The sequence below is a fragment of the Onychomys torridus genome, chromosome 15 (assembly GCF_903995425.1).
Source record: "Onychomys torridus chromosome 15, mOncTor1.1, whole genome shotgun sequence".
In the NCBI taxonomy this organism is placed as follows: Eukaryota; Metazoa; Chordata; class Mammalia; order Rodentia; family Cricetidae; genus Onychomys; species Onychomys torridus.
This window is the reverse complement of record NC_050457.1, coordinates 70,720,233-70,744,327: the sequence shown is the minus strand read 5'-3', so window position 1 is coordinate 70,744,327 and position 24,095 is coordinate 70,720,233. Positions and strand designations below refer to the sequence as shown.

General features: G+C 40.0%; 1 protein-coding gene across 1 annotated transcript in view; it reads right to left on the bottom strand.

The window, feature by feature from the left end:
* The window catches only part of Sema5a (semaphorin 5A), a 472,079-nt gene that overhangs the window by 23,648 nt on the left and 424,336 nt on the right, over nt 1–24,095 (bottom strand). The window contains 2 exon segments of the mRNA XM_036206837.1: nt 574–792; nt 3,754–3,979. Coding sequence (XP_036062730.1) covers nt 574–792; nt 3,754–3,979 — 445 coding nt within the window.

Sequence of the window (24,095 nt, the reverse complement as noted above, 5' to 3'; positions counted from 1 at the left end):
TTGGTTCTATCTGCATCCTGAAAGTGACTAACACTTATTTTGGGGACAACACATACAATTTTTGCAAACTAGTGAAAGGGCTTAGACCATAAGATCTGAGTATGTGCTGTATTGTTTTATGTCAACGTGACATAAGCTAAAGTCATCTGAGAGAAGGGAGCCTCAACTGAGAAATAAATTCTCCATAAATTCTGGCTACAGACAAGCCTGTAGGGCATGATCTTAACTAGTGATTGATAGAGGAGGGCCCAGCCTATAATGGGTGGTTCCATCCATGGGTTGATGGTCCTGGGTTTTACAAGAAAGCAGGCTGATCAAGCCAGTGGGAGCAAGCCAGGAGGCAGCACTCCTCTAAGGCCTCTGTAACTTTTGATGATAAATTGTTATATGAAACTATGAGTGAAATAAACTTGTTCTTCCTCATGTTATTTTGGTCATGGCGTTTCATCATAGACTAGTAACCCTAACTAAGACAGAGTGAGAGAGGTCTCCAGTGGCTTCCAGTGGATTTCAGTTATTAAAGGCTACAAGCACACAGTTTTCCCAGTCTTTTTCACACTGTGATCCACTCACCTGGGCAGGGTAAAATGTTGCATTCCTGGAACTCCAGGGATGGGCCAAGGCAGGGCATGCCCCCATACTTGGGTTCTGGGTTGTTGCAAACACGCTTCCGGTTCCGAATGCCTCTGCTGCAGTCCCGGCTGCACTGTGACCAGGAAGTCCACGCTGACCACGCCCCATTGACAGTATGGGCAGAGTACCTCCCAGCTCGTAGAAAGTCTGCAGAAAGACCTGCCAAGGAAACCCAAAGTGTGATTCTGCAGTGTAGGCTGTTTGCTTTTGTCTAGAATTACCCTAATAGTCAACTGAACCCTTTTCACACTTCAAAAGCCCCAAACTCCCTGTAGCCGAATGGCAGCCTCCTAGAACTCATGCGTCTTTCTTGTAGTTACTATCTAATTATGATGCACGTGGTACTCCATCTGAATGTGGTGACACATTTGCAACCAGCAAGTTCACATCGGTAATGCTTCTCTCTTTTGTAGAGGACTCTAAAGAAAGCTCCTGGTTCATTTCTTTAGGAGTTGTACTGCAAACTGTCCTCATGAACCACGGGACTTGGTGCTACAGGAAGGGTATTTGTCTGGAAAAGACGCACAGCTTAGACCTGTTCCTTCAAAGTCAACCTTTTCAGTGTGAATTCATGCTCTAAAAGGATCAGAGTCAATCCCTCTTGAATCACAGGCCATGAAGACAACAGTTTGCTCTAGAGAGCTTGCGCAGATCCCATCCCTGAATAAGCTCGCCTATGATGTTGCAAGTATGCTTGCTAACAAAATGGAACAGTAGGGATTAGTGTTGCTGGTAGGGGTGGGGTGAGGATGGATAAGCAATATAAGAATATGTGAATTATTTTTTGAAGACTCCTTGCAGGTCAGACCTGCTCTGAGCATTTTTACTAATTTAATCAGACTCAGTCAAAATTTGTGTGAAGAAGATGTAGCCTGACTTATGGTATTAAATCCATTCAGTCATTGTCTCATGAATAGTGATGTTTTTTCACCAACTACTGGTCTTGTGGTGGGCAATTGTTCTCACGAGCAAGCAAATACCCAACACCCACAGCCGTTCCTGAGCAAGTTTCTTGTTTGGTGCAGTGCAGGCAGGATGATCTTCTAAATAAGCATTAGGAGCAGTGCTTTGAAACTGGCCAGTGTTTGGGTTATCAATAAACAAACAATGATGGGCAAGGCTCCTTTAGTGTGTTCAGAAGCACATGTGTCCAATTTTCAGTTTTAAGACATGAATAACACGAAGTGAGGATGATCATCAGAACTCAAAGCCATGAAAACATAGACTGTTTACATTTCTTTATACCATGGGCAATGCTTGCAGTTTTAATAAAATATAGGCTATCTTTGTATAATGTGCTTTTAAAAAACTTTATAAATTTTTATAAAAACAAAAATTTTCATGAATAATATATTTGATTAATATTTAAAACATACTAGCTTTGGTGTAATATGTATCTGAGAATGGGAAGAATAAAAATATGTGTTAAGAGAGGAAAAATAAAGTCAATTGTAAAGATATACCATGCTTCATTTTCAACATTTCACTTTGATGGCACCATAAATAAATGTCATGGCCCATACAGAGTAACAGTATAAATAAATTCGTGAAAAGGTTGCCATACCGAACAAGTGAAATGAAGGAAGACCAATTAATCATGAATAAGATGAACAATTAATAATATTTTAGGATATGTGTTTTCCGTTTAGACTTCATAGGGCATAGCTGTATTTAAGACATTGTATGTGATATAATTAAGATGTCATATAGGATATAATGGGAAAAAACTGAAATAATACCTGAAATTCATCTTTGAATTCTCATATTCTAGATTCAAATGATAAGATTACCCTTTATAGAATGTACGTTTTCCAGCTGGGTCTCCTGTTTTTCTTCTCTTGGGATTTCCAAGTAAATCTTTTCTTCGAGCAACAGCAGGTTTTTATAAAAGGAGCAAGAGTGACTGTCCTCTGCTGCTCCTCTTTCAGCTGATGGCTTTAGTTCTAAGTTGTATATTTATTTTCACAAGACCCTTCATCAGAGTAGACTCTGTCCCTTTTACAAAACAACAGGCTGTGTATTGTTGAACTGTAGGCATCAGCAATCTGAGATGTGTCAATAGCTACAAATATAGAGGATGAAGAAGGGTGCTTTGGAAGTGCTTGGTGCTCTATAAGAACTGTTGCTCATCCAGGCAGGCTACCCACACACAGAGAAGGCATGGGGATCTGTGACCAGAGAGCAGTGTGGCCCATCCCTTAGAGCTTGATTGGGATAAATGTGACCTGTCTGACCCTCCCTGTGTCTGATCTCCAATCTATGAACACCAACACTCAGGCTGGGAGAATCAAGGACGATCACAATCACAGAGTGCTGAGAAATGGTTTTGAATGTTCTGTCACTGATGTAACTGCCCTTCTCATGAAGCCATCCTATGGGCACTCCTCTATGAGTGTCCCTTTCCTCTTAAGAGCCAGAATATATTTTGTGCAATCAGATAAAAGTATTTCTTTTTTTTAAAGGAAGAACAAAGCAAATAGTGAAGCTTGAGGAAAAGGCTCAACCTTTCCTGCAGGAAGCTCAGGGAGAGAACTGCCTGACAAGCCATGAACAGCATCCAGGCCAGGCAGAGGGTGGGGCTACATCTGCCTTGGCTCTCCAAAGCATACACAAAACCACTAGGTTAAAGCACTATTAGTATAATCAGATCCAACGTGCTATTTAACAGAAAAAAAAAACACTTTATAGGGTAAATAAAGAAATGTATTTCTACTGTCTCTATCTACTTCAGGACATTTTTTTTTTTTTTTTTCAAGATAGGGTTTCTCAATGTAACAGCCTTGGCTGTCCTGGAACTCACTCTGCAGACCAAGTTGGCCATGAACTCTTAGAGATCTGCCTGCCTTTGCCTCCCAAGTGCTGGTATTAAAGGCGTGTTCTACCACTGCCCAGCTACTTCAAGGTTTTTAAAAGGGGGACATCTAATTTTTCAGCTACTATTTTTATGACAGCCACTCTTTTCATCATATTCTCTTACATTAAATAAACCTCACACAAACTATTTTGGATCTACCATAGGTACAACAAAGTCTGAACAGAGACTCCCACTAGTTTTCTATTTCCTTAGAGACAAGGACAAAGGCTTTCCACGAAGTGGCCAGTCTCACAGAACTTCCTCACCATCTGTGGAGCAGCCGCTGGTCCCGTCACTGGAACAGTACCGCATTTCAATCCTCTGCCTCCCCACTTCCAGTAAATTTGGATCTGGCAGGCGAGCTTTACAGGTGTATCGGAACCGCTGCTCATAGTGACCACCATTGTCTGAGATGTTGACAGGTGTCCAGGGAGTCCATGGTGTGGTCTTCTTCAACTCTGGGCATGCATTGGTGTTACAAGGCTGGTACTCCTGGAGGAGAGAATGCACAGTGTGTCTTAACCCTGCATCACAGAGCCAGATCAGGGAGACTCCTTTTACAGCACACCTTAGGTCTTCAAAACATTTGGGCCTAAGACACTCAAAGCTACTTCACAAAATCAAAACTGTACTTATGCTAAACTGTTACTTAACAGACACTTAGTTTTCAAGTCACCTTCAAAAGAAACTGGTGGTTTCTGCTGTATAGACAATGAAAATGAGAAAATAAACAAAATTTCATGCGGAAAAACCATGGCAACTTCCTAAAATGGCATCTTCCTTTTTCTTAGTAAGTTATTCCACAATGCTGTTTATCTTGGCATTAGTTTCGCTCTTTTATTAAAACCTTAGAACCAGAATATGCTCTTTAGACTACAGGTGATTTAGTTTGAGATTAATGAATATTAGAAGCCTTGGGAGAAGATTCAAGTATTGGAGTGGAGGAGTATCCACACAGCACAGAAAATGATGCATAGCCTGTAAGATTTCCTCCTCTAATCTCCCTATTAATCTATGACATTTCTCAGTTTCCCCTCCATCCTTTCATGACCACATATAACCACAGGTTGGAGGGTTTGGGAGCTCAGTAGAGAGTAGATTTGAAGATCTATAAAGTGGATATTGAATGAGGAGTAAATAGTTGACCTTTGGGGCAGTTCTGTGTCCCGATTCCTCCAATCAGCAGTAAAGGTTATTTCACTAGGAGAAAACTAACAACATAAGATACCTACTTATGACCATACTGTAAAATTTTAAATTAATGTGAAATCAAATACAAAACAAGAGCTAAGCCACTTTCAGGACACAACACCGGCATTGCACTCACGGACTCCCATGGATGTGGCTATTCATACAAGACCTGTACAAGATCAAGACAGTCAAAATCCTAGCAGGGGTGACAGAGAGGCTAATGAAATCCTGCCCCTATCTGAGGAACTATGGGCAATTGATGGCTGCTGGGGGAAGGAGTCAGTTTTATTCAGGGATGTGACCCACAAGAACCTACTCATGTGCCTATAGAATTTGTAGCAAACACTAAGTGGACACAACAGGCTTTCTAAAAAAAAAGAAGCATACATAGTTTGGAGAGAAATGTGGTGGGGAGACAGGGGAGAAAGGAGAGGGGAGTAGGGGTAGATTAGACAAAACAAAACAAAACAAAACATGTTCATGTATGAAATTCTCAGAGAAAAACAACAGAAAAGAAAATATAGCTATGCTGGATGCTATTCTGTGCTAGGCTTCCGTTTCTCCCTTTATTTCTTGTTAGGGAAGTCTTCATTTTTTTTCTTATGGCTTTTTGCTGGAATAAATCCTGTAGTGGCATTCTTAAGTAGGGCTGCCTTCAAGACAAACATCTCATGCTTCCTTAACCTCACATAACATCCACAAGTGTTAATCTATATGCAAACAATCTATATGTATTAAGATATTGGAGGAGATTTTAGGTCAAGAATGAATATCCTTTAGAAAGGACCATTTCCTGTGCATTTATCTCCCAGTGACACAGCTGAGAAATGCAATGTTGGCTGATCAGCTACCTATGCATGGGTTCTTTCAGAAAACCATTTTAACTTATAAATTGATTTTTTTCTGTTTTAGAAATTTTCTTGATGTCGTTGTTACATGGTCTCTATCCTCCTCCCTTGCTAACTTAGGATTTCTATCCTCTGGATATGATCTCTTAGGTTCAACTTTCTCTATCTCATCTATTATCTCTTATTTTTTTAATTTAATTCCCCCCCCTTACATTTCAGGGGAATTCTGAGTTTATCCTTTTTGGTATTGTTTCCATAAATAGTTTGGGCATACAGAGCCAACTTTTCTTATCAGCCTGGAAATTCTTGAAACACAATTTCTAAATGCCAACCAATAGGCAACTGGGAAGCGGATCCCTCTAAGCTCAAAGTCTGGGTTGGTGGCTATGTTAACTCTTTTCTGTACAGGTCCACCTCCATCGGTCTAGAGTCATTTATTTTTCCACTGAAAACAGTGAAACCTGGTTCTTGTTTTTCTGTGTTTCTGGGGCTAGGGCTTAAGAAAACTAATCTCCTTAATATAGAATTAGTGAGTTTCTAGACATGGTCACCCATGTACGCCTGTGGAAGTAGCTTAAACTGAAAGGCTAATACACTCTTATCATTGTTCTAATTATTCTAAGTAGTCTTCTCTTGCTTTTCTTCCTTTTCTACAGTGAGAAATACTCAGGAGTTATGCTTGTTACATGAGAGGAATTTAACACAGAATGTGTAAAATCACTATGGGTGTTTCTCAGACTTAATACCCACAGCCGTTCCTACCTATCCACACCATCCTCACTCCAACAAAACTGCAAAGATGGATGACTTCACTTTCCTCTGTGAATAGTAAAATTTTGGATGCTGCCTTCAAAATGGAAAAACCAGCCCCAGTAAATTCTATAGACCCACATGGACAAGGAGGTGGATGTGGCATGTGCACTCTGACTCTTCACTTGGCATAGAGGCTACCAGACAGGAGAGTGAGAAGCCTCTATCTCAACCCTTCTGTGCCTACCCTGAGGGGTGCTGGATTGAAAGAACCATACAACACCATATTGTCTGATGCCCCATGTCAGCTTGGCTGGGCAAGTGTTCAGGAATTCCTTAATAACATAGATTCTCAAAAGCATCTGAGGGGTTGACTTGTGAACTGTGCAGTTCTTAAGTACCAACAGCTTCAATATTGCTCATAGAATATGTCTTTATACCCAGGAGACTACGCCCAATAATCCCTAGCATCAGGTGACATCAAACCTTTGAAATCTGTGGCTGGTACTTGCATTGGAAAGTGGGCGCCAGTGTCTGGGTTGGCATGTGTCAGAAGGACAGACTGTCACACATCCCTAGCAGTGAGTTTAGCTCACTGCAGCAGATCAGTTTCGGTTCATTATATCTAAGTCTCCAACTGCATCTGTCTCCATGTCTGTATCTCTTCAAAACTTTAGCATGCAGCTCAGAACTTGGCTCATGAGCCTCTGAGGCTGGATCAAGCTTGCATTTTGTGTGAATTATCTAATTATGAAAGGCTAGGAAATAGTGAGACCAGTCTGTTTTATCTTAATTCCCCAAATTAGGCAGCAATTCAATTCAGTTGTGGAGCCTCAGATGGTTTAACTGAATCTGTATTGGACAGTTTACTGGTTTACTTCGGCAATGACTATCCAAATTTGAAGGCAATATGAATGACTAGCATACCATTAAACAATAAAGAAATATTGAGTGTTTACAAAATAATTTAAGGAGTTAATTGCTATTATTTGCCACACACCAGTCTTACTATTCTGGTAGAAATTAACAGATAAGAATAGTTACTAAGGCAATTTTAAGAAATTCCTCCTAATGTGCTCCCCATGGATTCACTATCTCAGTCAGCAAAGATAAAACCATCCATTTAAAATTTTAATCCAGAAATCTGGGAGACACCCGGCTGCCCCTAGCCCCTTTTCTGCTATATCCTGTAAGTGTAACCTTCTGAGTTCATTTCCTGCTCCCATCTTTACCATTTCTCTTCTCTTTCAGGAGAAGATTGGCCATCGCTCATCACTTCAGGCTCTTGTTAGCGAAACAAGGCATGCACTTCACTAATCCTTAATTCTCTGTCTAAATTCTGCCTCCATTAATACACTGCAAGTTTTCAGAGAAAAAAAAGAACCTTAACATTTTTATCTCACATCACCAGTTTCAAGCACAGTTATACAATTTGCTTGGTGAATGGGTAAATTATATTGAACATGGTTCGAATAAGCCTATTCAAGAGGAATTTGCATAAATTTGGGGAGCAAATTCAGATGGTTAAGTGGAGCCTCCTGTTTTGCTGTTTATTTTTCCTTTGAAAAATCTATAAGAGTTTACAGATTAAAAGTAAAGTAGAGAGATGGAGAGGATCCAAGAAGAATTTTCATGCCATATGTTCAGCACAATGTGGGAGAAGCATCCTTACAGTCATTTCATCAATAGCTGAATATACAAACCAATTTATGCTCATATGGAATACTTGTGGTTTCTGTGTGCATTTATCAAGTTCTCATTCAGTAACTCAACTTGGCATGCAGAGACAGAAAGCTAGCCTCCACAAAAGAAACAACAAACTAATTCAATTGTGTTACCAAAGTGCCCAAGCATGGGTGCTTATGCAGGCCAATAAACCTGAGAGCACAAAGAAAATATTAAATGGAAGTTCTCTGGATTAGTTTAGTGGTACCTAGGATGGTGGGCAAGCAGGGAAAGTAATTGATTAAGACTAACATGGCCACTGAGTGGCCTGCTCACCACCAAGACTGAGCAAGAGAAATTAAGTCTTTTCTCAAAATAGCTCAAAGTAACACGAAACATTTTTTGAGATGCTAGACATCATTCAATGAGAGAATGTTTACTGCATGATGGTAAAAAATGGAAGGAACCCCAGGAGGACTTCAACAGTTCTGAAGATGTTCTCAGATAGGGGCCCAGGGAAAGCAAAGAAATATCAGATTCAGACGTGAAAAAAAGTGGGGGAGATGTAGATGAGATCTGGGGATGCCAAAATGGCTACAGTAAGAAAGGAGAGATATGCACAGGAAAACAAAACAAAACAACAATGAAAACAAAAAACAAAACCAACCAACCAGCCAACCAAAAAATATTATATATAATCTTACTATGATAAAATTAAAACCTTCCTTTTTAATTAGACAAAAAGGGAGAAATGCCATGGAATAATCCTTTTGAACACTGTGACTATGCTTTACTCTCATTGGTTAATAAAGAAGCTGTTTGGTCTACAGCAAGGCAGGATAAAGTTAGGTGGGAGGAGGATGGGAAAAACAAGGGGAGAGCCAGGAAATTCCAGCTAGCTACTGAGCAAGCAGGATGTGTAGAAAATGAGGTAACAAGCCATGAGCCATGTGGCAAAGCATAAATTGAAATATGGGTTAATTTAATTGTAAGAGTTAGCTGGTAACAAGTGTGAGCTATCAGCTGAGCATTAATAAGTAATATTAAGCTGTGTGGATTATTTGGGAGCAGGCAGACAGGACAGGAAAACTCTGCCTGCGACCCCCCCTCCCCAGAGATATAGACAGCTCCTCCCTCCAAATGAATGAAAGTAAGCAAACAGATGCTAAGAAAGTTCACAGAGATGAGGAAGACCTAAGAAATCACACAGGAGAAGGAATGTCCTAACCAAAAAATCAAACACCTGGCAGGACACTGTGCCAGCTCCCACAGGAGGGTTGTTGAGCTTTGAATCCCCAGGCTATTTAGATACCGGAGAGAACCTCTGTTCTTCAGGGAGGAAAACTTACCAGAGACTAAATGTTGTCCTGCTCCAATGAATATTTGTGAAAGAAAGAACCCAAATCATCAAACTGGATTTACATAATTTACCTATATCCCAGCAAAGAACTCTGGTATATTTTTTGAATAGCAAGCATCACAGAAGTTGGTCAAACTTATAATGCCAAACACCCATTCTAAAATTACGTTTTAAAACACGTTCAAAACTCACAACCTATATAAAAATCAGTCAATTGAAACTGATGCAGAAACTGCAGTCAGTAACACTGGCAGACTTCTAGCCTTGCTTCATATGTGTCACATGCAAGGAGAAAGATTGAACATGTTAAGCAAGCTGAAGGATATGAGGAAGTATGACAGTGACATGCTAATTGTTTACAGTACTTGGAAACTGTTGCAAAGGATAGAGTGAACCCTAGATTACTTCATGTGAACAACTGTAATATGACATCAAAACCAGATGAAGAGTCTGGATAGAATGAAAATTCAAGTGTGCATCATCAAAATGTAGATGTGAAAGTTTTTAACAAGACTTAACTAAATCAAATACAAGTGTGCATGTGTGTACATTCTTTGTGCATACATAGCAAGTCCTTGCACATGTTGGTATCACAGTATTTTTCATGTCTTTAGTACGTGGATGTTTCAAACTGAATAGACCCATTAAATTATAATAGATAAATGCTTCATAAGTATAAAGCCTGCAGTATCCTTTTCAACTATCATCTGGGCAAGCACATTTGATGTTTCATGAGTGTCACAGTGATAGTCTCTGTCCTTATACAAGTGTTGCTGTTTTCCACCACATGATCAGCCAGCACAGCAACTTTATGCCCTAGCACCCATGTGTATGTGTATGCATGAGTGAGCATGTTCCTTATCCTTTAAGGTCACATCATTTGTAATCAATTCATTGTCCACTGTGCATTTTCATGCTGGTTCAGGACCTGAACATGAAGGAATCACCATCACCTTCCATAGGAACTGGAGCACTTCACAAATCACTGAGTGGAAGTGGAAGAGCAAGCCCCCAAGTAAGTTCTTACTCCCTGTGTAATCCTCCTGATGTCATTAGGTGTTAGAAATTCATCTCATCACCTGCCAGGTGAGGGCTCAGGCATGTTGGTCTCCTAATACCTAGAAGCTTTTACACACCAAGTCTTGGGTTTAGACAGCTGCTCCAAACACCGAAGTGCATGCCTTTGTATGAGGTTCAGAACATGAAAGGACACCCAAACAATCACCATTAACACTAAACCCAGTGCCCACCAGTAGCACACAGTGGTGATGTACAGAGCCTAAAGGCTGTTCCCGAATTCTTGCTGTTCTGCTACTAGCCAGAAAAGCTCCAGGGAAGACAAAGAAAATGTGAAAATTGTATTGTGGCAAAAGTGAATGATTTTACATGGGAAACCACCCACACTCTCCATATCCCTCACAGTATCAACATTTTATTAGAGTACCCCTGGGCAGCAGTATACCTTATGATGACTCATAGGCTTTATAATATAAAATTAGCACATGAAGTGTTAGGTATCATGATGGCATTTTCAAACAAAGTGTAAATTAGCAACTTCAATCTCACCACCCCCACACACTCCCATTTGAATCTTCCCCTAGTCTCAATGTCACTTTCATTTCCACAACTAACCTAGAGCCAACACTATACAAAACAGGGAAATATAAGATATTTGCTTTCCAACCAAAAAGAGAAAAGAATGCCCACCCTGATTTCTCCTATTCAGTGTAGTGGTTGAAGTCTTAGGTAGAGCAGCAAGGAAAGAAAAAGTCAGAAAAGGAGAAACAGAAAGGCAGGGGGTGCTGATGGAATACTTTCACAGCTAAAAGGCCTTAGTGATTCCACCCGAAGACTCTGAGACCTAGTAAACATGTCAGTACAGTTGTAAAACAACACACAGCCTATACCGCACTAGCCCTCCTAGGCCTTTACTGTGTCACTCATGTGCGAGGCAGTCTCACGGGCCTGCTTGCTTTCAGGGCACAACCTGGGAGAGGTGAGTATCACAGCTATTCAAGAGAGGGATGGATTGAGCCTAACACCTCATAGGCTTCCATGGTAGAACACGGGAGTGGTGAGCACTACCATGGCCCCAAAGAGAGAGTGAGCAAGGCTAGCACCTCAGCATGTGGATAAATACGTATTCACCTTCTACCAGTAGCCTGTCTGGATTCTTTCAGGTACAGAATAACAAACACAAACTCCTGTGTTTCCATACCTGTGGTGATAATGTGTCCCCCAATATATTGTGTACCCTAATAAACTTATCTGGGGTCAGAGAATAGAATAGCCACTAGACAGACATAGAGGCCAGAAAAGGGTGGCACACACACCTTTAATCCTATCACTTGAGTTCAAGGCCACACTGGAAACGGCCAAGCATGGTGACACATGCCTTTAATCCCAGGAAGTGATGGCAGGAAGCAGAAAAGTACATAAGGCACAAAGACCAGGAACTAGAGGCTTTTAAATGTTTAGGCTTTTAGCAGCAGTTCAGCTGAGATCCATTTGGATGAGGACTCAGAGGCTTTCAGTTTGAGGAAACAGAATCGGCTGAGAAGTTGGTGAGGTGAGGGCTTGCTCTGCTTCTCTGATCTTTCAGAATTACCCCAGTAGCTGGCATTGAGTTTGTTTTTTTTAATTAATAAGACTGTTTAGAAATTTGTGTTATACTTACCTAGAAAGGATGTAGGGTATGTGTGTGTGTGTGTGTGTGTGTGTGTGTGTGTGTGTGTGTGTGTGCATGTATCTGTGTGCAGTAGAATATATATGTATGCACATAACAGTAAGCTGGTTTTCCTTCTCCCATGATGCTTTAGACATTCTTTTCTGTACTACTGATGTAGACAGATCAAGAGAATAAGAAAATCAATGGTGCTGCTGGAATCCTTCGTTATTGCTAAGGCTTTGATTTGTAGGTGCTTTTGCCTCTACAAACTTACTTCTCACATGAGAAGATCTATCTATCTACTTTATTCTCTCACTAAAATGGCTTTAAATTCTTAGTCTTGCCTGCCGGATGGTGATGGCGCACACCTTTAATCCCAGCACTCGGGAGGCAGAGCCAAAAAGATCTCTGTGAGTTCGAGGCCAGCCTGGTCTACAGAGTGAGTTCCAGGAAAGGTGCAAACACTACACAGAGAAATGCTGTCTTGAAAAACCAAAAACCAAAACAAAACAAAAAAACCACCACCAACAACAAAAAATTCTTAGTCTCCAGGAGTGAAAGTCAAAGATGCAAACATCCCCCCACCCCCACGGCAAATGTTTTGCAATGAGATGAGAAAGTCCCTTTGGGTAAAAGTGAACACCTACCCTTGAGGGAAGTAATTGGTAACCTTGAGCTGAGATACCCTCCCTTTCTTCGGAAGCCTACATTCTTTCTGGGGAAATGTTCAGTTTGCAACACCCACTTGAGAGACTGCAAAAATTATATTTACCCTCATGTGGAAAATGGAGGGCTTTTGAATGATATGAGATAAGGTAATGTTGTGTTAACAAGAGGAGGCTTTGACAGGACTCTCTTGGATCTTGTTTTTAAAAGAATACATGAGAACTATCACCCCAGATAATTTTAAGGAAATAAACAAACACAGACTCCCCCTCCCCCCCAAAAAAAACCTGTATAGTTTCTTACCAGAAAATAATGTTGGCTGTGAGCACTTCCACATACCTACAGTCTTCTTCATTTCTTCAGTTGTAAACAGCTGCGTGTTTGGATGCAATGGGCTGGGCAATTTGACATGAAACCATAGAAATAGCTGGTCTATAATAGTTCACCTGTTATTGGCTCCTTGACAACTTGATTATAGAGCCACAGCTCTGGTCATAAGAGAGCTTTCTTGGTGAGCAGCCACTCACACACTGTGAGAAGCAGGTTCTAAGAAGCCTTCAAGGTTCCTCTCCAATGGGCCCCGCAATCTGCATGATCCTCTTCCCTAGAATGTTGCTGTGATCTGTGATGATGATGATGATGATGATGATGATGATGATGATGATGGGTAGTAGCTTCCTTTATTAGGTTACAAAATTTATGTTCTCCTACAAGTAGACCAGAGGGAGATCTTTCTGCTCTCTGAAGAACCAAGCTTCCATTCACAAAGCTTTTCCTAATTTGTGTGTCTATGCAAAGCTAATCAGTGCCATAGAAACACTAAAAAAGATTTATTAATTGTAAAAAAAAAAGTTGGCTTCATTACGGACATTTCATCTTAAATTCTCTATTATTATATCCTGTCTCCTTCCCCAGCTGCTCCCCTTCCTCTAACTCCACACCCCCATTCTATACATAAAAACTTTTATAAAAAAGGACTAAAAAATCTTACCTTAAACAAAGATATGTGGGATTCTTAAAATGAAGAATAACAAAGATGGCATGGGAGCTGTTTGTTCTCAGAGACGCCCATCAGGGTCAAATCAGGACCATGACTACAGCAACTCAGCTAAGAGTCACCACACATGATGCTACATTAAGATAAACAAGTTCTCCAAGGGACCAGTGATGCTGTTGTAGGGATAGTTCCACAGTGCTGTGGATGATTGATTGATAAATAAAACACTGATTGGCCAGTAGTCAGGCGGGAAGTATAGGTGGAACAAGCAGAGAAAAGAATTCTGGGAACAGGAAAGCTGAGTCAGGAGACGCCAGCCTGCTGCCCAGGGAGCAGCATGTAAAGGCAACAGGTAAATCCACAGAACACGTGGCAACATATAGATTAATAGAAATGGGCTGAGTTTAAGTGTAAGAGCTAGGCCTCAGTGGTAGGCCTGAGCTAATGGCCCAGCAGTTTAATTAATATAAGTTTCTGAGTGATTATTTTATAAGTGGTTGTGGGGTCCACAGGGGCTTGGCGGGACCCGAAGAGAAGCTCTTCAGCTATACCACAGCTGATTTCACTGGCTCAAACAAAAATAGCCCTATAGACTGAGACTGACAGAAGTTAGTGTTTTCTGCTAAATGTATCTAGAATTTCATAATTGAGGGAGCCATTTCTTCATAAAATTCTTAGCCTACTAACTCCATATTCTGATGAGGAAAGCCATCTAAAACATTTTCTCCTCCTTCATGACTTCCCAGCGAGTGCAGGATGTGCAGGGAAGTGGCATTTCATAGTCTTTCCTACCAATGGGTTTTCTCTTCTGAGTAAGTTTATTCAAGTTTGCTAAAGAAGGAAGGTCAGCCAGTCTTTAGTATGAAATTTTGTTCACTCCCAAGTTTGTCTGTGACAAGCAGGAAAGCCTAGCAGCTTCTGTCTAGTGCTCTACTCCACAAAAATCTCACCCTAGTACCTCGGCTGTCTCCTTTGTAAAAAAAAAAAAAAAAAAAAAAAAAAAAAAAAAAAAGAGTGAAACATCATAAAAGCACAGTGTATTTGTGATTTGTAGTTGTCAAGTACAGTAACAAGTTTCTACCCAATAGCAGACTGCCCAGTACATACAGAGCCTTTGTTCTGCACAGCTGCCCAGAAGCAGACACATCACACAGAACGTAGAACTATTGGGTGTTCTCCAGACACAGTGACTGGAGATGCAACTATCTCAAGAAACTGTAGGATGTCACAATAACACAAGATTATCCCACAAGGGTTACATAGAGCAGAATGTATTCATCTAGCTGGGAAAGCAAGTTCACATTTAACTTGCACCCATGTTCCTATGAGAATCATTTCACTCTATCTGTGATGGGATCATGTGGTAGAAATTGATTGTCTTCTAAATTGACTCTCATCTGGGTTTACATAAAGCTGTCTTCTTACAGGCTCATAATTTAGATAAAGATTTCATGTGCTAAGAGATAGCAGTAGGAATATTTATTTAATCTAAAAGCTTTACATCATGAATGATGCATCTTGAGGCTCCATATCTAAGGTCAAGTCCTTGCTGCATTTCATTTCATTGTTGGGAAACATTTAGAACTTTTTTTGGTGTTTTATGCTAGATTAAATTATTTGGAAAATTAAGAACATACTTTCCTTTTTGTTCTTTTGGAAATTTTACTATGGGAAATTGTGTACTTTTAAAATAAGAATATTTAAATGACTTTATTGTTATACATGACATTGATGATTGCAAATCCTATTGCTTTGACAATCTTTCGTGCCAGGACTTACAGATAATGATTTAAATATATAAACTTATATTTTTCATTGTCAAGACAGGCATTGGTGTTTGTATTTATAAATCTCTATGGCTTCACATTACTAGTGAGGTATAACCCAAACTGCTTAATATCCCAGATGTTTCAAAAGGTCTGCTCAACTATATCTCAGTCTTTCCTGTCCTCTTGACCATTGTGCTTACTGGTGCGACCTTCAAAAGCTATAGGAAATTCTGTGGCTTCAGGCCTCTGCAACTCTGCTGATGTTGCTGTCTTCTCTGTAATCCATCCCCTTTGCTTACATTTACTTGAAAAGACTCCTTCTTCTGCATGCTACCACAGTTATCTAGACCATTGGGAAGAAACAATGCTCAATGATCTGTCTGCACAGGCATCTCCTTTGTAGATTTTGAGATTCAGATAGTGGCAATCTGTTTCTCATTCCTCTATTTCTAGCCAAGCACTGCACACTTGCTATTTATCAGCAGACACTTGGCAAGCATCGGCACTCACAGCCCTCCCTTCCTTAGTCAAACATGATGCTAATGTGGTCCAGACACCGGAAGACAAACCACAGTTCAATGGGTGACTTATGAACACTTCTCTATGGTACCCACCAACTTGGAAAGAGCTGAATAACTCTTCCAACAGTCCAAAGAAACAAAGATAAAGCTTCTGTGGGTCAAATGGGAAGAATCAAGAAGTCCATCCATTTAGACACCTCTTACAAACTATGACCTGCTGAGGCTCAGCATGTTCCCATTCACCAGAGACTATAGAATGACACATGGCATCTAATGAACAGTCATTACCTAATAATCGCCAGCCTTTGAGATAGGAGTAAGAGAGCAGCATACGTACCTTCTTGGATAAGCTGTTCCCAACTGTCACATGTTTATTCTGTTGTTGCCCTGAGTTGTCTGTGGGCTCCAGTATTAGCAGTGAATACTGGCAGTGCTGGCGGGAAACTTCACCTCTTTTTACTTGAATTGACGGGTTTCTACTGCTGTAAACTTTTCATAGGCATCCTTCATGAGGTAGGAGAAGCTACTTTTCCTCTTTAGTGTGCTTTTTGTTCATAATGTCTTAAGAATGAGGTTGAATTTTATCTGTTTACTCTGTTTACTTAAGCTGCCACAGCATTTTCCCTCTTAGTATTATTATTGGAAGATTTATTCTTTACATAGCATCCATTTGTCCATTTAGTCACCCACAAACATATTGTGAATATGAATGTAAGTGAAATGTGAATATATTCTGTGTATATATGTATATGTAAAATCTAGTAAATTGGTTTTATGCAAGATATCTACAGTCTATACTGCATAAAAGGAGATCCTTTGTGGAGATGTGTGAAAGGGCAGGAGCTAGAGAGCCAGGAGATTGTGTGGGACTGTCTGTATTCAGAGGAAAGGGCATTTATCCTTTGGTCTAGAACATGCTGACTGTTGCCAAGACCTAGACCTGTGGTGTTGGGACACTTGGAGGAAGAGATATTTTTTAATACATACACAATCCTGCAGATGAGGTGTGTTCCCAGTTGTGTCTCCTAATCCCCATGGCCAACATTATTTGACTGTTATTCAATCACTGGCCAAACCCACACTCATTACAAAAGGCTTTACTTTCAAACAAAATTCTCTCTGCTCAGGCTCTTGCAGCTAGCTTTGTTAATTAGCAGCACTAGCTTTTAACATCTAATACATTAACCATAATCCAAAGGTGCCCAAACAAAGGCTCCCAACAATGTAAACCAGGCAGTTATCCACATACAACTCAAAATGTTGCATGCCTCCTTACAAAGGCAATGGCTGCTTGGATACTCTGGAAAGACCACGGATTTGCTTTCCTGGTCCCAAACAAGGGGCATTTCAACATTAACTTCTCACATGACACCTAACAAATCACTTATTGTGCAGTTACCTCATGCTAGGTACTGGGAGTTAAGTTATGCTAGGGGTGTTAAGTGAGCCACAGAGATAGGGTACCTGCGCCTGGGAACCCGCACTCTCTAGGAGCTCTGCATCTTGGACCACTAAGACTAGTAGTGAAGAACACATAAGAGTTCTGGCCTCTCTTCCCCCCTTCATCTCCACTTTCTCTAGTGAACTGACCTGGAAATAGTCAAAGGCACATAGCTATGATTTAGAACTGACAAGCAAATACCTGTCATACAAAGAGCCAGGCTGGGAAAAGTCCCTGTTGTAATACTAGTCATGTTATAGATGTTCATGTAGAAAGCCCCTTCCTGCCTCTCTCCTTTCCCTAGGTACTTGTGCCTGAAGTTAACTCAGTTCCCCTCCAAATAAAAGCCAACCAAGGAGGAAGTGCAGTAAGCTCGGGTGTCCTGACAGACCCACTTACCCTCTCCTTCACTATCAGGCAACAACACTGGCGTAAGTCAAGTTACAAGGTCCAGCAGTTACATTTTTGGTAAAAAAACAAAACAAAACAAAAAATCAAAATACAAATGAAAATAAACCAACCAACAAACCAAACCAAAACACAACAAAAACAGCTACAGCAACAACAAACAAAACCCCCAGTCTGGAAAAAGTCTCAGACAATTGAAGGAATTTTACAAATTTACAGTTGTATGGGGTTGAAACAGGCTTTTCCTGACCCAGTTCCCCTGGCCAAGCTGGGAACTACTATGTGCTGTGAATGACAGTCCAGGCCCACTGCAGAGCAGGAGAACTGTGAGGACTGGAAAAAGCCAGTCCTGAGGGGCTGTGGGTGGCATTGTATCTGCTTGATGCTGTTAGATAGTGTGGTTCACAGAACTCTAAACCAATCCCAATGGGGTAATATTTGTGTTTCCATTTTAAACACTCATATGTTAAATTCTGGCTAAAAGACGTATCTATCTATCTGCCTGTCTGTCTGTCTATATCTATATCTATAACTATATCTATATCTGTATCTATATCTATATGTGTTTGTTTTCAGCAAGATTAGGAGAGCATGGGAAACGTTCATGAAAATTCCTATTATGTAAAGCAAGGGAGTTCCTCACTGGACATTGACTGGACCTGCAGAGGCAGATTATCCAAAAAGACTCCCTGTGGAATGCCAGGGATTCAACCATCTGGCTTCCACTGCCCACATCTTAAGTGGCACCAAATGCCTGATCAACACATTTTGGTGAAAGATCCCAGAGAGCTCTTACAGTAAAATATCTCATCTGCCATCATCTAAATGCAGCAATGAGGACCTGCTTTCCTAGAGAATTCATTTCATGCACAATAAACATGAAGGCACTAACTCGGTCCTTCCAGCCTTACCTGAGAGCTGTGACCTGTACTGTTTGTTCTGTGATGTTCTTAGCAGGTGTCTCTTTCACCAAGTCCCTGTTATTCCTCCTGTTCCCTCAGTGAAGGCACAGATCAGAGTTGACCTAACCACACTCCAAGCTGTAGCTCAAACACAGATATAATAGGGCTTGCTCTTTGAGGGGACCATGTAGGGCTGGTTGGGTACCAGTGTATGGACCACAGTGAGGGAAGGTATTTGAAAGGACAGAAGTGATGCTCCAAACACATCTGAAGGCTGGTGTGTTTAAAGTTGATTTACAAGGAAGGGCTCAGACACGGAAATGTGTACCACTATGAAGGGTTAAGTAGATTTTCATGGACACTCTGTATTACTGATATCTATGTAAGTCTTGCTTCTGGCAGCCTGATACAATCTTGGAAAGTCACTGCCCAAACCATCTATTATTAAAACCAATTTTAATATTCTAAAGCAAAAAAGCTAATATCAGTGTTGTGGGATGGTTCTCTTTAGAATGTGACTAAGTTGCACTGTATATGACATATTTTAGGGGGGCATTTACCTTCAATTTGTTTTTCAATTTTCAAAGTACCTTTTGAGGTGGCAGAGATACAAGTTGTAAGGGAAGTTGAAAATGACAGAGAGATAAAGTGCATATTGTTTACATGTGTGTGCATAAACTGAAAGTGTACGTCTATTTATGTATGCAGACACTGAAAGTACATATGACTACATGTATATGCATGTATGCACACACTCACATGCTTGTGTGCATGCACACACATACACAATTTGATAGATTTTTTTTAAATCAACATGATTTTGTCCCAACTAAAGGAAAATAATTTAAAGCATGATGTAGCTTGCATATGTTGAAAACATGAAAGAAATTATACTGCAGAAACTCTAAGCAGGGACAAGTCAGATGCTCCAACAGCATAACTCCAAGAGCATTGCAGCGTACAGGCAAAAGACCTGCTTGGGACCTTGATAAAAGTTGGGAATTACTCTCCAAGATTGAGCGTGGAACATTCCTGTGTGTATCTCAGAACTGTACATGTGATATTAATAGCTCATGGTTGAAATATCATTATGGACAGATCCTGCCTACACACAGGGGCCTTGACTCTGCAACCACAGGAGACCCAACCCTCTCGGACCTCACAATATCTCCTTACTAATTCTACTGCATTTGTGGTCTCACATTTTTCATACTGTTTGACTTACAATCTTTTCTCCTAAGCTGGAAAGGAGGCTCCTAGATGTTACAAACCTGTTTTTATCATCTGCTTCACTCACACAGCACCAATTCTTTACAAAGAGTAGGTATAAGGAATTCCCTGGTGACTAAATACAAGGAGGATTATCTGAACACTAAGCCCTGTACACAGGGCAACCGACAGATGTGAATTCATCATAGAGAATTTCTTTTTCTTCCTCATGGAAAACTATTTAGAAGTGAACAGTAACAGGGAGGTCACTCCAAGGAATAGATAATTTAATTTTCAAAGAAGGAAAGTGTAGCAGGCAGAGTTCTTTTCTTCTTTTCCAGTTTCAGATGTCAAGGCCTTATCACTAAAAGCTATTAGCAGTTGCAAAAAGATAAGAGAAAGAAATCCATTAAGTAAGCCTTCTACTGAAATTGCCTGGCAAACACCAAAAGATCCTGCTTGATGTCTGGATTCTCTTTACTGCTACCCAGCTACTTTTGGCCCTTACTCTGTTAACTTTGAGATGCTCTGATGCATATGCTTCTGGTTTCAGAGGTGTAATAAAATTTTGGGAAGATTCCAGACTTTCCTTCCTTAAGCTACAGACATTTCTTTCTCCCACAAGATGACAACAGAGTTCCTTCCTTCATGGACTGTTTTCTATAGTCTCACATTGAGCAGTTCCTGAGATTAGTAGAGCCTAGAGCTAATATAGAACATGTCTCACCTCATAATAGAAGCAAGATGCCAAGTCACAGTGTGTGAATGCTCCCATCTCACATGGCATGGCTTATAAACCAATGCAAGAATGTGACATGTAGTGAGCCAACTCCATCTCCAAAGGTCTTTGTCACAACTGTTTCTCTCAAAGCAGAACACAATGAAATCTTGCCAGTAAGACCTCAAAATATCATGGTGTGAAGTGAAATAAGGAGACACCCAATCTCAGAAAGTCAGGTATCACGACACACCACTGGACCACAGAGCAGATCAATTAATCATTTGGATTTTAACTGACAAAGTTTAATTGCTTCTAAAGGTTAACTGGGTATTCAACTCAAAAATATTAATGAAACAAACTAAATAGAGCAGCTGTTGCTAGACTTGTGTGTGTGTGTGTGTGTGTGTGTGTGTGTGTGTGTGTGTGTGTGTGTGTGTATTCACATTACAAGGGTTTGGAAGCAGGCCTGGGTTGTTAGCATGCCTTAGGATTATTAACGGGAAGCCTTGAGAAAGAAGAGATGATGGCATCTGTGAAAAATATTCAATGTTTTAAAGCATTTTTTTTCATGCTCCAACATCTGTTGCTTCCTTCTTTAGTTAATTATAAGTTGCTTTGAAAATTATTATGTATGTGAATTACTTTTAACAACTGAAATTATACACGTTAAATAATTGCACAAGAAGCACAGAAATGGAATGAAAACCTTAAGCAAAATACATATTAAAGTGTATTGTGGCTGTAATTAAACATTGATGTTATTTCTACAACAGAAGAGTGGTCTGCCAGGAGCCAACCCAAGACCCATCTACAGTGAGATCAAACCTACTTTAAAATCCTCTGGGTCCATCCAGCATGCCCTCATCTTTGCTAATTGAAACTAGTGTTAAACTACAGCGCTCATACAAACCCCATCAAGACCCTACTGTCCCTGGGCCACTTTGGTTGAAGATCATGAGTGAGTATTTCTCTCTCATTCACCCTGGTTTTAGTATCACCCATTTCTGGGCAAACAGCTTAAGAGTTAGTGTGTAAATGACAGAGAGAATATGGAGAAGTGTCACAATTCTCAGAATGTAGGCATAGGAGTATAAAGTTCAGGCAAACATCTACTAGGATTGTGAGACACATGGGCCTTTCAGAGAGGAAATAGAAGCAGCACAGTAGCACAGGGTGTGGTGAAGCTCTTATCAGAGGAATATCTGTCTGTTTGCCTTGCTTTTGCTTGGTCATAGGAATGTGTCCATGAGATGATATGTTCTCTTCTACAGCTTAGAACCTAAAGGGGTCAGAACTTTCCTTGTCTTTACCTTTTCTGTTCACTGGTTGAGCAGAATCAGTATTCCTGTCTCAGAAGAGACCACCCAGACCAGGCTGCCCTATGGCATGAAAATGCAGACTAGCATCATGACCCAGTGTGTGTAGCAACAGGATGTACTGACATATTTAAAGATTTAGTCTACTGAAAATGGATTTAAGAAGCATCCTCTATATTATAAACAGGACTTCCTGTTCTACTAGACTATCCACAAGAAGGGCACCAGAGTCTATTAATTGGAGGTCTCCTTGTGATATATGAATGTCTTCTTAGAAATATGTACCAGAAACACTGCAAATGCAACCTTTTAATTTAATTAACAAATATTCAGTAAGAACAGAAACAGATGAGATGAGAAAACAAGCTCCCAACATGGACATGAGACATTAAATTGACTAAAAGTTCCAGTGACTGTACTACACAGATCATTTACAATTAGCATGAGGTCAGTAGGGGTTGAGTCAAAGATGGAGGACACAACTGGAAAATAAGATAATTTGAATGTGTTTAAAATAACTTCTTCAGAGTCCTTAAATATAGAGCAAAACACTCCACCTACTCATGTAAAATATTCATGAAATCCCACCCCTTGTTAAACAGCTATTGACAGGTGATGGCTGCTAGCACATAGAGACACTCAGTTTTCTTTAGGGTGTGGTCTAGTAGAAGGAGTTAAAGGAAGAACTGGAGGTGAATATGATCAAAATACATTCTATGCATGCAGGAATTAATAAAAAGAATGAATAAAGATTATATTAAAATAATACGAATTCTCTTTAGCTGAGCATTGCATTTGTTATGCCTTCATAAGAATCTACTCATTCTGTAGGTATTATGTATGCACTAGACTTAAAATAGTGAGCAAACATGAGGAAATATTGTTGCCAGGCTTCTGCAACTGAAATTCAGTTATTTTAATATTAAGTATTAGAAAATCTCATTTCATAATTCATTGGTGAACTCTAAAGAGGAAGTTTTGTGTGTGTGTGTGTGTGTGTGTGTGTGTGTGTGTGTGTGTGTGTGTGTGGTTTATATCACTTATACATTGGAAAACATTTTCTTCATGAAAACTCTTTTTAATTAGTTTTGCCACCACAGTATTTGAATCATGGTAGACATAAAAGAAAAACCCAGCATTTTTTTTTTTACAGAAAAAAAAATCTGTGCAACAGAGCTTTCTAACTCTATAAATAAAACATTTTTGTGAAATACTCCAGATCTCAGTACCAACAGCAATTTTTGAGATTGTAGACGATTATTTATATGTCCTACAGGCAGAGTTGTGATGGATTAATTCCTATAATCCATCATTTTCCCTTTTCTCTCCATATGTATTATGCATCATTCTTAAACTTGATTGCCAAACTTGGAATGCTAGATTTGAGAGAATGTATACTTCTGTGGCCATCTACCCCACCACTCAATTTTGTGTACTGACATTAACTTTTACAAAATGCATAAGCCTCTTCTAACAACATATGGTGGTTTCATTCTGACAATCTTTCATATTTTTTAAGCTTTTTGCTGAGCTATTTTATAACAAAAGAAAGCAAGTTTTACATTCCCATGCTTATGAAGATGTAATTTTCAGTTTCTGCTAGGGATATCAATCATTTCTCTTGAGAGGAATACTTGCAAGTATAAGTAAATGCCCTTTACAAACAGTACAATGGAATTGTTCATCATCTGATCTTCACTGTGAAGGTCAAGATCATCTGTTTAGCCTCCCTAATAACACATCACATGAACATCCCTGCACCCGCTCATTCAGCTACAATAGTTGTTAAGGAAGTACATGCTTTGTCTTATCAGTTATTAAATGACATCAGAAGGGCAGCTTCTTTAAAGGGAAAGAAAAGGAGAAAGCAGTTAAAATGGATTGGATTCACACTAGCTGAAGCTATGAAACACTTTTGATCTCACACATCAAACTCTATTCTGTGCATAGTAAGGCTGGCTTCTAGGAAGAGAGGCCCCTTAAAACCTGCTGTTCCATCTCCTGGCTTTGCCCCTGACCCCTTCAGGATGCCAGAGAGTGGGCAGCAGCTAGAGTTCCACTGTCTGACACTAACTTCCAGAATAAAGAAGCCTCACCCCCATGTGTCTCTTTCTAAGAATCAAAGTGATCTTGTCTGGACATTCTAAGCAGCTTTTGTTTTTCATGGAGCCAAGGA